Raw genomic sequence first — 15,545 nt, forward strand, 5'->3', positions numbered from 1 at the left:
ACTTTACACAATTAATTTGGAACATGGGCAGCATCGTTCGGGGGTTAGCGATGCAGGAGGGCTGAGAGGGCGGGAGGGGGGGGGGGTTGAAATCGAATCTATGAAATGCGGCCGAGGGGGATATAATTTTGCTATTTTCTTTACGTCGCTCCGACACAGACATGTCTTATGGCGACGATGGGATGGGAAGGGCCTAGGAATGGGAAGGAAGCGGCCGTGGCCATAATTAAGGTACAGCCCCAGCATTTGCCTGGTGTGAAAATGGGAAACCACGGAAAATCATCTTCAGGGCTGCCGACAGTGGGGTTCGAACCCACTATCTCCCGATTACTGGATACTGGCCGCACTTAAGCGACTGCAGCTATCGAGCTCGGTTTGATTAATTTTTACATTGCAAAAGTAAGTTCGACCATTGGTAGAAAGTAATTGGATACATGTAATTACAAAATGTATAATAATCCATAATAATATAATATTATAAAGAGAGAGTGTGAATTTTGTGAGTTTGGTTATATGTGGAGGGCAGTACTGATCCGGTTACAAGATTACATACATGAGATACATGATCTCAAACGTCAGCAGCATCTTCATTGGTAAGGATGTTCCTGAAATAGTGAGAAACAGCTGACGCGGCCAGCAGCAAAGACACCGGAGCAATGGGACGAAGATCTGCCCCTAAGCGATACGCAGCGCTGTAGTGTCGTTGCTTTCTCAGTAAACGCGCGAGTGATTGGCACTTGAACCACTCGTGATTTACGAACCTCTTTCTTAACAGAAATAAAAGAACAGTGCTGCATAGAAATAAGTAATGGGAGAGATTAATTTGAAGACTTGGTAAGGTTAATCAACAAAACCTATTACAAATTATTTAGTAGTTGATACTGAACCGTATCACATGTTCACGGTTTAGTAATCATCATTATATTCTATGATATAGTCATTTTGAAGCATTTATTCAACATTTATTCAATGTTCGTATTTCAAATACACCACCAGTTGGACACCGGACTCCCTCTTTTAGGGGGTGTCACCCACCCTTCGAACCAGTGTCCGTTCGTGGGATTACTCTTTAAATCCCCGGCTGCGAGCGGCCGTTTACTACAAATTATTTGAACGAGCAAGCGAGACACAGACTGCTGAGTTCTGAATGAAACAGATAACTTGGAAATTGTTACGTGGAGGCGTGTGCCAACCCTACGTAGCCGAATACCAAAAATCCAGGCTAGGCAGATCGTCAGATGTTATTGGTATGCGATTGATTCCATGTGTCAACTTAATTTTTGAAGAGGTTATAATACCATTAAGACGGGATCCTAATCGATCTGACATTTATAGGTTTAAAAGAGAAAGCCGTTGCCGGCCAACCGCCTTCACATAGGAAAATTGACGTCACCAAGGGGAATTCCCTGACCTAACCGTCCAAGCCGATCCTTATCAAACACCGGCAGACGTGAAGCCTGCTCTCATTCATTCTGATTATTTTGTCAAGTGCGCTCGTCCGTGATCGAGAGCGTGACGCCCGTAACGCTTACTTTACCTTTGTGAACGCGTACTTTCATCTAGCCTAACTGGTTGAACTTCTATCTGAGCAGTGAATGTGATTATGTGATTAGCTCCTCCGAGCTTAGACAGTGACATTCAGTTATTATAGAGAAATCGAGCTCGCGTGTACTTGAATGCGCGTCGCGGTGACCGTAAGCCTCATGAACTTGTCTGTCATTGGTCTGCCTTTAACGGACTAAATTAAAGGTGGTGAGACTTGCTAATTTGGTCACGCCTAAATTGCAGCTCCGTGCGGAGATTAAGAGGAGCAGGAATGGTGGGTGCATCTCTCAGCTTATTAATTCGAGCAGAATTAGGACAACCAGGTTATTTGATTGGTGATGACCAAATTTATAATGTAATTGTCACCGCCAACGCATTTGTAATAATTTTCTTCATGGCAATACCTATTATAATTGGGGGTTTTGGAAATTGATTAGTTCCACTAATACTCGCAGCTCCTGATATAGCCTTCCCTCGAATAAGCAATATAAGTTTTTGGTTACTTCCCCCTTCGCGAACCTTATTACTTTAGTGGAAAGCGGTGCAGGTACTGGTTGAACAGTGTATCCCCCTCTCTCACGCTGGTGCCTTTGTTGATTTAACGATTTTCTCTCTCCACCTAGCGGGAGTTTCATCCATTTTAGGTGCCGTTAATTTTATTACCACAACTAGTAATATTAATATTTATCTTCTGCAGCTGATGATTCCAGAATATAGCTCAAACAAGAAGACGACGGCAACGCGTGAACCTGTCCCGGAGTTCGAGCAGAGGAGTTCCAGACTGGAGGACCAAGCCAACATAATGTCTTAAGCTACTACGTGTTCCGGCTGGAGGGCCGAAGGCGATGGCGGACATCAATCAGATGAGTAATCTATAATTTTATAGATGACACGCAATAAAGACACGCGATGCCCTGTTTGATTTCATTTGTAATTACTCTTGTATAAACTATGTGCCGTAAGCATATGCTTGTTTCAATTTTATTTAACGTAATTAAATCTTGGGCTGACGTGACGCGTGTGTTTTTGAATAGAAGGAACGAGGGTGTGTTTGTTTAATGTTTATACCTTTGCTTTATGTTAGTTGGGAGCACCTGTTTTGGCGTGGTGCAGAGTAATCTTGTAGCTGTCATTAATAAATCCCTAGGTAAACTACCTCAAGTGCTTGTAGGGGAATACGGGGCAGATGTGCATGCATATGTTAATTTTTCAGCTCGAATCCAGACCAGCATTATAATTAAATTTTTCCACCGTTGTGAGCGAGTTCCATTTAAATTAAACCTGCGACGGATCGAACCGCAGTTAAGGCCTAATAGTATGAGATGATATGAGGCGAGATTTTATTAATATAGAATATATTTATTTTTCACCTACAGGATGTCCCAATTACAGATGATGTAATAGAAAATTAAATAAAAAATAATTAAATAAAAACTAAATTAAATAATATACATACAAATATACATATATACAAATAGATATAAATCTTCACATGTTTTGTACAGATTATTTACATAATTTACAAAATTATCACGTTCCATCCTTGAGAAGAACTTTACGAATTGCAGTGGAAGTGTGGTGAAAAATGTCGAGTGACCTTTCCGGCTGATTTATTGTCCTAAGGGATTGCATGAGCCAAGAATTTTCATGCGAACCGTCCTACATTTGGGCAGGTGGAATGTACATTTCTGCCTTGTTCGTCTGCTTGGAACATGAAGCGGGATCGACCCCAGTATAGCCGGACAGTACACTTCGCTCTTCAAGCATTTAATCGCTAACATTGCGTTCGCACATTTTCGGCGCGTTGCCAGCGTATTCATTCCAAGAATGTTTACAAATTCTTCATACCTGCCCAGGAATACGAAACTAATCCACTTCATGAACCTTATCTGTACTCTCTCGAGATGGTGTATGTGGCCTTTCTGATACGGGAGCCAGAGATAGGGTCTCACCAGGGAACAAAACAAAAGTTTTGGCACATGCAATATTATTGAAGTCTTTACAATTCCTTTTGACAAACCCCAGGAGTCTGAAATATTTCTTTATAACACCATGGATGTGCTTCTCAAAGGATAAGCAATTCCTGTTACTAAGAATTACACCTGGATCATTAAACTCCTCCACACGATTTAAATTTTCTCCACTGATTTTATATCTGTAAAATACAGGTGTTAATTTCCAAGTAAATGACATGACACCACACTTGAATTTATTCACTTTAAGGGACCAATTATCACACCACTCGCATATTTGCTTCAGATCCTCTTGTAGATAATCACCATCACTGTCTTCTTCTATGACTGTATAGTTTCAAGTCATCAGCGTACAAGAGACATTCACTGCTCTGAACGACTGTAGTAATATCATATAGGAACAAAACAAATAGAAGAGGCCCTAAGGGTACGAACATACCGAAGATGCATCGCAGCTCGCGGACGCGGTTTACATCGCGGTCGATGCCTCGATGTCACCTCCTGGTAACACAAACACACAGTTTTAAATGGAACAGTTCATGTCAAAGATGCTCGCTTCCATTCACCATAGCGATTTTCCAGGAGGTCTAGCGCGATGACAAGAAAGTTTGTTTCCATCTCTGTAGAACGGGAGGCATCGATATAGCTTGCTCGTGATTGGCTTGTCTGGATTGAGATCACGTGATATATCCTCCCGTTCTACTGTGCCCTTGATCCAGGTGTTCAGAGCCCGCGAGTGTATTCGTGTGGTAGTTATTGTACTTCACAGTATCAATTTTCGATTCCACATTGTTGTATATGTATTGGAACGTCTCAAGGGACATTCTCATGTATGAATGGCATCTGTCCGGGTAGTGTTTCAGTTCTGCAGCACCTGCCTTCTTTGATGTATAGGATGAGCATTCCACTGGCGGGCTGACTAATTTGAAAGTAGCCACCATCGTGTGCTTATGCACAGTGAATCACTATCTCCACTGTCACTTGAATACATACTCTATACTTGTAAAAGCTCAGTTGTAGAGGATAAATTATCTTTAACTTGAACGCGGAGATCTAAACATTACGTCCACTCACTGTAAACACATCTCAGAACACTGAAAGGCAAACCTCCCCGGTATGTTCACCCTCCATCGACCGCGACGTAAACCTCGACCGCGACCGCCAGCTGCGATGCATCTTCGGTATGTTCGTACCCTAACAGAGATCCCTCTGGAACGCCAGATGAAGGTTCATAGGGGTTAGAGATCAAACCCTCGGACTTGACATAACATATTCGTTTTGTCAAGTAGCTCTTTAGCCACTCGAAAATACTCCCGGACACTCCATAAGCTGACAACTTTCTCAACAAGGCTTCGTGTTGTAAAGAGTCGAAGGCTTTGGAAAAATCAGTATATATATCACATCAACCTGTTTACCTTTGTCCAATGCATCGGAAATTGAAGATAAATAAACTGCCAGATTGGTAACAGTTGACCTGCCTTTAAGAAATCCATGCTGTGATGGGTTTTAATAAGGCAAAATTGAGGCCCGATTGCGCCTACGGAATCGGATATATTGTTGATATAATTGGGATCTAGTTGCGAGACGACAGTATTTTGAGAGGCGGTATATTTAGCCGGGATATGAACCTGCGCACTTTCGATGTGAATAGCCACGAGGGCTGATGTGTGTATTCGTATGGAATACTGAGTGTTGTACGCCTTTGAATGGCCTTATTATTGACACAGTTGATGAATAGCAATGAATGCTAAGTTGTGTTTTGTTTCTGTGCGCGAGCCGCTAGGGCAAATGTATGTCAAGAGCCCGCATCGTCCCCGCGCGTGTTCGTAGAATCCCGTTAACTGGCAGGAGGAAAAACTCGGTCGGTCTCGCCTGCAAGTGAAAGTTTGTTTTCATTCTCGCTGCTCATTGTATTCTTCGACGAGCTGGTGAGCTTCGCCATGCGCATTCCAGAGGTCCACCAACATGGGATAGAGGGAGTGGATATCAGTCTCTGCTATCAAGTGTATTTCATGTCTTTATATTCCAGGCGGTGTCCTTAACATTGTGTTTGTGTATGTGCAAATATTTCTTGTTTGTGTGTTGTCTTTATGTTTGTACACGACGTTGCTTAAGCTCCCGCAGCACATGCTGTAATTGGTCGTGAGTTTTGACTCATTCAATTGCACTCGGGCGGTCCCGAGATTTAGCATTTGTGTGTGTTTTTTTTTGGGGGGGGGGGGGTTAGTCGGTCAGTTTCCAAGATTGTTGTTTGTGTTTGTATTACCGACTAGTTCGGATTTTCCGTGTAAATATTTGGGCGAGACGTGAGTCTTTTATTGTGTATCAATGCAAATTATAGATAACTCATTGGCTGTATGCCATATTTTACATATGCTCATCTGTTTAAGTCCGCGAAACGTAATCACCTCCGATACTCTACACTTACGGAAATTGTTGTCATGGGTTCGTGACCCGTTTTCTTTAACGCACATGCGTGACGTCGAGATATTTATCTCTGTAAATTTTGTAAATCATGTTATAGTTGCTGTAATCATATTTCTCATGCGCTCAAAGCATTAAATTTGTTCAACCCACTAAATTCAATGACTACTTATTACTGATATATGTAAGCATGCTCCTGTCCTCATTTTGATTTAAATTAAAATTTTAGATAGATTTTAGCTCACTTTTATTAACGGACGATGCACGAAGCTTCTCCGCTGAGCTAGGCCAAGGCATAGGACAGGTCAGGGTACAATACCTACCTACCTAAGTACCTACCTTACGCACGTACGTCGAAAATGGTTCTCGAAACGAAATCAAGCATGCCATAATTAAAATCTAACCTTTCTAGGAATAACTGTATGTGTTTTCTCCAACTTTACATATATGCAGTCTAAAATGGTCTAATTTGCCAATATCTATGTCCTTAAGGAAATACCACTGATAATGTCCACTTAGTTGCACGAAACCCGTTTGTTTTATCAATCTACCTATCTATACAAATATAATAAAGAGACGGTGCGAATTTTGTGAGTTTGTATGTATACAGTATATTATCACTAATCACAAAAGTACCTCCTAATGCCATGTGTTTATCGGTGGTGCCATAATGAGCGAGGCAGTTTGGCATTGCTTTCCTCACTGAGCCAGAATGTGCTATTGCAGCATGATTAGCCCTGTGAGTAGCATCTTGCTCAACCTCCAGATGCAATAGTCGTGCTCTGACCATCATTAATCCCCAACGCCCACACTGTCACACCGTTAAGGCGGAACCAAAACCTGTGGGGATCCCAAACTGTCATTTTTCAAAGAAAAATCTTCATGAACTATCTTTCGGAATTTGGCCGATGTCTACACTACTTTCAACGTTATGACCTAAAGAGTGCCGGGCCATCACTACCTTAGCCATTTAAATTCTAGAAGCTTTCCAACACGTGAGCGAGTTTGTCGCTCGTTTTGTTCAAAACGTGTTTTTCAATCCTGTTTCCCCGATAACTTCCGGAGTTTTCAAGGCACTCAGTTAAATTTATGTACTCTTCTACCATTTCACATCGTACAACTTCGATAGTTCAAACTTTAGATGTATTTTCGTCTATGGAAAAAGTTTGCCTTCTTTTTTGAGCGAGTACTGACTGTACTCCTTTTCCACCGACTTTATAATAAAGAATGTTCATTCCAACAAGTTAGTCGGTCTAAGCAACAACAATATAACAGGGGATCTCTCATAGTGCCCCGAAACTGATCGGTGGGAGTATATTTCAAACAAGAAGCAACTTTCTGGTGGGCTACATTTAGTCCAGTATTTCTGGGTATTTATGGATGAAATAACTCCATACATTAATAGGCCTGTTTTTTTACATTTTTCTTTATGTCGAACCGACATAGATAGGTCTTATGGTGACGATGATATGGGAATAGCATAGGAAATCAGCTTCGTGCACTATGAGACATCCCCTGTTGTATTGTGGTTGCTCGGACCGACTTACAATTTGTAATGAACATTCTCTATTGTAAAGTTGGTGGAAAATGAGTACAGTCAGCACTCGCTCAAAAGGAGAAATTGTGCGCGTAGAGGCGCGCGCCTGTGAGCTTGCATCCGGGAGATAGTAGGTTCGAATCCCACTATCGGCAGCCCTGAAGATGGTTTTCCGTGGTTTCCCATTTTCACAACAGGCAAATGCTGGGGCTGTACCTTAATTAAGGCCACGGCCGCTTCCTTCCAACTCCTAGGCCTTTCTTATCCCATCGTCGCCATAAGACCTATCTGTGTCGGTGCGACGTAAAGCCCCTACCAAAAAAAAAAAGGGAGAAATTGAAGGAAGTAACTAGGAAATTGAATCTAGCAAAGAAGTCAGCTAAGGATAACATGATGGCAAGCATAATTGCGGCCATTCAAATTTTAGTGAAAAATTGAAAAGTATGTATCGGTACTTTAAGGCAGAAACAGGTTCCAAGAAGGAATCATTGACGAACAAGGGGAGTGTGTATGCGAGGAACTTCAAAAGGCAGAAGTATTCAGTCAGCAATATGTAAAGGTTGTTAGTTACACGGATAATGTCCAGACAGAGGAGGTGACTAATTCACAGTAAGCTACAAAAGTTGAAAGCTAGAAAAGCAACTGGAATTGATGAGGTTTCGGGGGATATACTAAAGACAATGGGTTGGGATATAGTACCATATCTGAAGTACTTATTTCATTATTGTTTGCATGAAGGAGCTATACCATATGAATGGAGAGTTGCTATAGTAACCCCTGTGTGTAAAGGAAAGGGTGATAGACACAAAGCTGAAAATTACAGGCCAGTCAGTTCGACATGCATTGCATGTAAGCTTTGGGAAAGCATTCTTTCTGATTATATCAGGCATGTTTGCGAAATTAATAACTGGTTTGATAGAAGGCAGTTTGGGTTCAGGAAACGTTATTCCACAGAAGCTCAACTTGTAGGATTCCAGCAAGGTATAGCAGATATCTTGGATTCAGGAGATCAAATGGACCGTATCGCGATTGACTATCTAAGGCATTTGATAGGGTGGATCATGGGAGACTACTGGCAAAAATGAGTGCAATTGGACTTGACAAAAGAGTGACTGAATGGGTGGCTCTGTTTCTAGAAAAAAGAACTCAGAGAATTAGCGTAGGTGAAGCTTTATCTGTCCACGTAATAATTAATAAGGGAATTCCTCAAGGCAGTATTATTGGACCATTATGTTTCCTTATATATATATAAATGATATGAGTAAAGGAGTAGAATCAGAGTTAAGGCTTTTTGCGGATGATGTTATTCTCTACAGAGTAATAAATAAGTTACAAGATTGTGAGCAACTGCAAAATGACCTCGATAATGTTGTGAGATGGACAGCAGGCAATGGTATGTTGATAAACGGGGTTAAAAGTCAGGTTGTGAGCTGCGCAAATAGGAAATGTCATCTCTGTTTTAATTACTGCGTTGATGGGGTAAAAGTTCCTTTTGGGGATCATTGTAAGTATCTAGGTGTTAATATAAGGAAAGATCTTTATTGGGGTAATCACATAGATGGGATTGTAAATAAAGGGTACAGATCTCTGCACATGGTTATGAGGGTGTTTAGGGGTTGTAGTAAGGATGTAAAGGAGAGGGCATATAAGTCACTGGTAAGACCCCAACTAGAGTATGGTTCCAGTGTATGGGACCCTCACCGGGATTACTTGATTCAAGAACTGGAAAAAATCCAAAGAAAAGCAGCTCGATTTGTTCTGGGTGATTTTCCACAAAAGAGTAGCGTTACAAAATGTTGCAAAGTTTGGGCTGGGAAGAATTGAGAGAAGGGAGAAGAGCTGCTCGACTAAGTGGTATGTTCCGAGCTGTCAGCGGAGAGATAGTGTGGAATGACATTAGTAGACGAATAGGTTTGACTGGTGTCTTTAAAAGTAGGAAAGATCACAATATGAAGATAAAGTTGCAATTCGAGAGGACAAATTGGGGCAAATATTCATTTATTGGAAGGGGAGTTAGGGATTGGAACCATGGGAGATGATCAATAAATTTCCAACTTCTTTGAAATCATTTAAGAAAAGGCTAGGAAAACAATAGGTGGGGAATCTGCCACCTGGGCGACTGCCCAAAATGCAGATCAGAAGTAATTTTTTTTTTGAGTCACGAGAAACTGGGTATAAGTACTGACAAGGTATTTATAGTGTGCCCGTCCCTACACCTAATGGCTCCGGCATGATATCTACAGGGCGTTAACGGGTTGAAATAAAACAAATAGGCGCTTAACTCGACTAAGCTTAAGGGCATACAGGGTAGGAGACGGGTCATACCTAATTACAATGAGAACACATTCGGGTTAAAGTTTAGATTAATACACGTGGTTTATTAGGCCTTAATGATGATGATGGGAATGACGCATTTATATACAAATGAATTACATGGGTTATTATCAATTGTTGTTGTTTGTTCTCGACTTTCAGTCGTTTGTGATGGATCCGAGTATTATCTATCGCAGAGCGATCCATTATGACGAGATTCGAACGGGAAAACACTTATCATAGACACTGAGGCTATGTGATATCATTGACCAATAGGATTAACATGCATGCAACGAATCTGAGCAATCCCTATACTAAACACACAACTATTCCCCAACGAAATGCCAAGAACGAACTCATAAAAATGTGGAACAAACGCCCGGGTTTGAACCGACCCTCACTTGTATACAATTCACCACCCCGATGGTCAACACCATCGGCAACTCAATTATACTCACAACAAGATACATAAACCCTTAAAGAACACAAATTATATACAGTAAACACGTGAGACATCCAGCCTTCAGTTGAGCATTGGGGTACCAATGCCGCTGTCGGGAACTGAACTGACACCCGTTGGGATGGAAGTGGGACTCTGAAAACCCTAAACTACGTTATACTCAAGTGTGTAATGGCAGTAAACTAACAAGTACTGGTAACAATCGCCGTGTCATTTATTAGCGACTACATCAGTCTGGCGTGTTGAATATTTCATTATTAAGCGATTCTTTCGCCCTCATTCACTTCAACTCAAGGCTCCCTCTTACACGAGCGGACGAGAATACACAAAAAAAACCGACACTTCTCCTCAGTAGGTCAACTGCCCTCAGCCCCCACACGGCGGGTGGTCATTGGCCTCGGCCTTCACAGGCATAACGCCCTTTCTTAACAAAACACCCCATCTCGGGGATCGTTCACTAATAAACTGAGCCTCATTGTTCCTTAAACAAAATTACATCGGCTCTCAATACTTCACTTCAATTCAACACACACATTCATTTACAATATCATGATCCCGCGACGCGACATCGGTTCCTATGATACCAATACTTGTTTGATTACCATAACTACAATTTATTATTATTATTATTATTATTATTATTATTATTATTATTATTATTATTATTATTATTATTATTATTGGGTTCATCATTACACCATCTCCCTACACGACTTACCTGGAAATTAGACCATACTGCGTGATCATAATTAACTTCCTCGTAATGACGGTGTAATTAATCCATATCTAAATTGTGATTTCTGATAAAATCGTCACACGGTAATACAATTATGAATTAAATATTCCTCAATTTGCACTTAAATTGTGATAAGCCTGCCAATTAAAATCGTACACTTCCTATCTAAATATATGTCAGTGGAGGCCTGGGATGTCAGTTCCGAAGTCATATCTCGTAGCTCTGGGTGCTCACGGAATAAAATTACACTATTTACCAGCCATGCAATATCCTCGCTGGACTAACTACAACCTAACTTGAATTACTCTGAATTACTAAAAATTAGTCTCCTGACGCATCAATAATTACAAGTTTTCCCAAATAAAATGATTAAGTCAATCTATTACTGCATGCAAACTTATCGTGTTACCCCTTTATTTACAATTGATTGCTCAGACGTGTTACTAATTAAATAAAGTAAATAGAAGCTACGTGTATCATGGTAGCACATCTACATTACTGAAGTTACAATCTTTAACATTATAGCGTCAGGTAATGATAACTGTTCCCCGCCCAATCTGATTACGTCATATTAATTATGATTTATACTCATCTCCATCTCGATGACCCGTTGTCAGCTCAGGGAGTCCATTGTGGGTTTAGTGCTGACCCATAAGCACCACAGCAGTTACTGGAGGCACCATTCTTCTTTCCAACTGGGAGTCCATTGTTCTAGGTTGACGAAACCGCTGGCAATATTCCTGAGGCACACAACACGTCACTATTTATTCCAAGATTTATTTAGTTACATTCGGTGTGAACGTCCAGCCACGATACCGGACCTCACTCCGCAATCCGCGATTCAGTATCGGATTCCGCGTACCTTTGTCACTACTCGACACAGTAGCGCCGTAGTAATAATAATAATAATATTATTACAAATTATATTTAATGTTCGCGACACGTCTCTGATCTTTAAAGTTTAGACCCTAGCATCACGTCTATCCAATCTCTGCAATATTTACGCACAGTACGCGATTTCACTTGTAAATTAAATTGAAATTCACTCAAACAAAAGATCACTGGAAGCTCGACAACACGTAGCTTCGCCGCCTGTAAGCCACAAATCCCGACTGACGCTTCTTCCTTTCTGCAGTAGTTTTTACTAGGGAGCGATACCCCTTCCACTAATTTGCGTATCGCCTATTCCCGGCGTACTCGAGGTAAAATAGTACGATTGGTCGGTGACCAGTATCTAGTTGGTGCGATTGAGACATAACCACTCAATTATCCTTCGGTGAATCTCTTTAAATTAATTAAAATGTGTTCTGCTTCCCCCACCACACGGGGTGAAGTCCCGGTCTCGAGGAGCTGTCATGACACTAACCAGATGGCCCCAGTACTTTTCCACGCAGAAACAACACAGTATTCTTTCTCCTGCTGAAAGTTATCACGGAAGAGGACATTAAACACTCTAAATAAATGTCCCAGTAGCATTCATCCCTTTTAAATCGGGAGATGAGCCCCTAATTCGAGTTTTATTAATTTTCTACCTCGTCGGTAATTAAGTTGGCCAGTCCGATTCCAAGATGGCTCCTATATTCCGTTTCGAAAAAGTTAGTTTCCCCTCATTCTGTGAGCCTTGAGGAGGGATGTCTTCTCTCGAGTGATGTCATAGGGAATCCCCATTCGTAACCCCTCCCGGGTCTAAGTTGGCTTGGCTTCATCTGCGGGGCCCCCGCTACACAAAGGATAATACTGCGCAATAGGTCGCAGACAAAGAAATCTCATAAAATAATTTTAAAATACACAATTTATCTATCTCAATGGTATGAGTATTAATTATTTTCGGTATGGCCTCTATTAATGATATGAATATTAATCATTTTCAGCGTTCTTTCCCTTTAATAGCATTGCGTGCGTAATTACTGAGATCGATATCAACCCAAGGTCCTTGGATCATGTCCCTGTCGGGTTCAATAGTAAGGTACCTTCTCTTTTGGCACGTTAATGAACTCGTGTAGAAGATAATTCCGACATCCTGGAGCCTTCTTTTCAAGTCTAAAATAATTGACATGGGTGGTGATGGTGGTGATCCGTGTTTTAAAAAGAACTACAACTAGGTAACCATGCTCATCCTATTACTACTCCTTCACCGCAGAAGTGGCCGATCATCATATCCTCTTGATTATAGCGGCCATCCTTATGTCGAATGTATACGAGCATGCTGTTCCCTGTGTACACAGTGTTGTGTATTCTCAGTCGGTAGAAATTATCCGCTGCCGATGAGAGAATCGAGCTCCTCCGTCGTCAGATGCATAGAGAATTCAGACGGGTTGTGATTAATTTATCCAATACGCGTGAGGTGATGAAAATTATCAAACTAAACGGAAAACGAATCTGGTCATGCAAGTGGATACTTGAGGATACTAAATTCCAGCATTAACAGTACAAGTGAAGCTCGATGTGGCGCAGGAGACAGCATCGGGTCTCTCGAGCTCTGTATGAGTTACCGTTTACTACGATAAGCTGAAATTTATCTGAAATATGTGATCCCTCTAACGCCTAGCATGCCTACTCGTGTTGTGAAAAAAAGCATCCTGTACACCCGGCCTTAGTGGCATGATTCCAAAATAACTCGTCTTAATAAATACCGACCGTTGACGTAGTTTCAAACAAAGGGTTCTTGTCCAAATCCGAGGTCAAAAGTATTCATTAAATATTATTTACAATAGAGGCAGGACGATATTCGTACATGACTGATCTGAAACCCCAAAATGAAAAGCAATAGCGTACCGTTATTTATAAGACACAATGAGCAAATTAAACTTTCCGGTACTTACATTCCTTCACCTTAGACCACCAATCTTCCTCTTCGATGCGAATGTCTTCAAACTCAATGCCTCCATAAAGAAACAGGAATCGAATAGGTTCACCGCGCCCTCTGGCATTGAAGTATGTGAGCTTGTACTTGGGAGCCATTGTTCTCCTTCGAGCTACCAGGCATAGAACTGATCTGTGGGCTCGGCGCTGATGTTCACCAACGAAGGTCAAGGCTCTCCGGCTGAATATTGCGTAAGACAATGAGTGGGCACGGTTTTTTTTTATCAACGTCCTCCTTGTAGAGATATTCGCATAACTGTAATTGATAAGCCGATAGCTATTTCTCTAATACGATAAATGACATAACAAACTTCGCAAATGTCGTAGACCTAACTCCAGTGACGGTTCGTGCCAAAATTGAACTGAGTAATCAAGTAAGAAACAAAACTATAAGAAAAAACTCACAAAAATATATGAAAATAGCTCATGTGCCTTTCGTTAACGAGTTAGTTTTGTACTATTGCAACAGTACTGGCATCTAGTTCAGATAAGTGCTGCAATAGAAATAGGACAGCTTTAGGGCTTCTAAATTTGTGGCTACATTCGCTTGTTGAGCCATTCATCATAATAAGAACACCAGGCGCGGCGCATTAACCCGCTAGAAATAGTAAAATGGTTTATCAAGAGCCTCTTCCTGTAATTAGCTCTGTATATTCGCGATAATTTTGACATCCACACTCTGTTGCTCTGCAGAACCAGCGGAGTTTCAATTTCTAGACTGAGGACGCGGGGCTGTGAGACGTGCGGAAGGTGCGCAAGGCCAGGTGCTGTGAGGAACAGAAAAACATATCTAGCGATAGACACGAGTTACATCGAGCAGACCCGAAATTAGCCGAAGCACTTTCATAGAGCGCGCGGTTAAAAATTTGCCGTATTTGGTAGGTTCTGAAGGGATTTTAGTTTCACGTTTTTGCAGTTTTAATGTAATTAACAGCAATGAACCGGAATATTTGGTAGCTACGATTTGTATAGCATAAATAGGCGTACGTAGCCTAAGTTTATGTAATTAATGAAACTTTTATTTATTTATTTATTTATTTATTTATTTATTTAATTTTTGCTTTACGTCGCACCGAGACAGATAGGTCTTATGGCGACGATAGGATAGGAAAGGCCCGGGAATGGGAAGGAAACGGCCGTGGACTTAATTAAGGTACAGCCCCAGCATTTACCTGATGTGAAAATGGGAAACCACGGAAAACCTTTTTCAGGACTGCCGACAGTGGGATTCGAACCCACTATCTCCCGGATGCAAGCTCACAACTGCGCACTCCTAACCGCACGGCCAACTCACCCGGTAAAACTTTTAATATAGCAATGCGTGTTTTATGAGAGGTAAGTTAAATAGCAAAATACGCTAAGACTACTGTAGTCACGACATAAATGAGGCGTGCAGAGCAAAAGTGGTGTAAGTCCAAAATTCGAAAATTTATGATAATAGCATGTCTGTACACAACAAGTCCGTAGTTCTCGCTTTTCCTCAGAGGACGCAGCGCTCTCTTAGTGCTGTTTACAGTTTTCCCCCTTTTCCCAATGTAGTGGTAAATGAAATGGCGTATGGCTTTTAGGACTTTTTGTTATCTACATGTTTTGCTCCCTCTCCCCACACACCCACTTCTAATTTCCAATCGCCACTACTGGACAGATCGAGACAGATAGACGTCATTTCATGTGTTATATAAGAGGCGAAGAAAA

At 41.3% G+C, this 15,545-nt stretch overlaps 1 protein-coding gene across 1 annotated transcript in view; it reads right to left on the bottom strand.

The window, feature by feature from the left end:
- Positions 1-13,957, bottom strand: part of LOC136879388 (glutathione S-transferase) — a 35,786-nt gene extending 21,829 nt beyond the window's left edge. Inside the window, exon 1 of the mRNA XM_067153204.2 lies at positions 13,811-13,957. Within this exon, the coding sequence (XP_067009305.2) occupies positions 13,811-13,949 (139 nt within the window). The 5' untranslated portion in view covers positions 13,950-13,957. The remainder of the gene's footprint in view (positions 1-13,810) is intronic.
- Between the last annotated feature and the right edge of the window lie 1,588 nt (positions 13,958-15,545).

Source organism: Anabrus simplex, chromosome 8 (genome assembly GCF_040414725.1).
Source record: "Anabrus simplex isolate iqAnaSimp1 chromosome 8, ASM4041472v1, whole genome shotgun sequence".
Taxonomy (NCBI): Eukaryota; Metazoa; Arthropoda; class Insecta; order Orthoptera; family Tettigoniidae; genus Anabrus; species Anabrus simplex.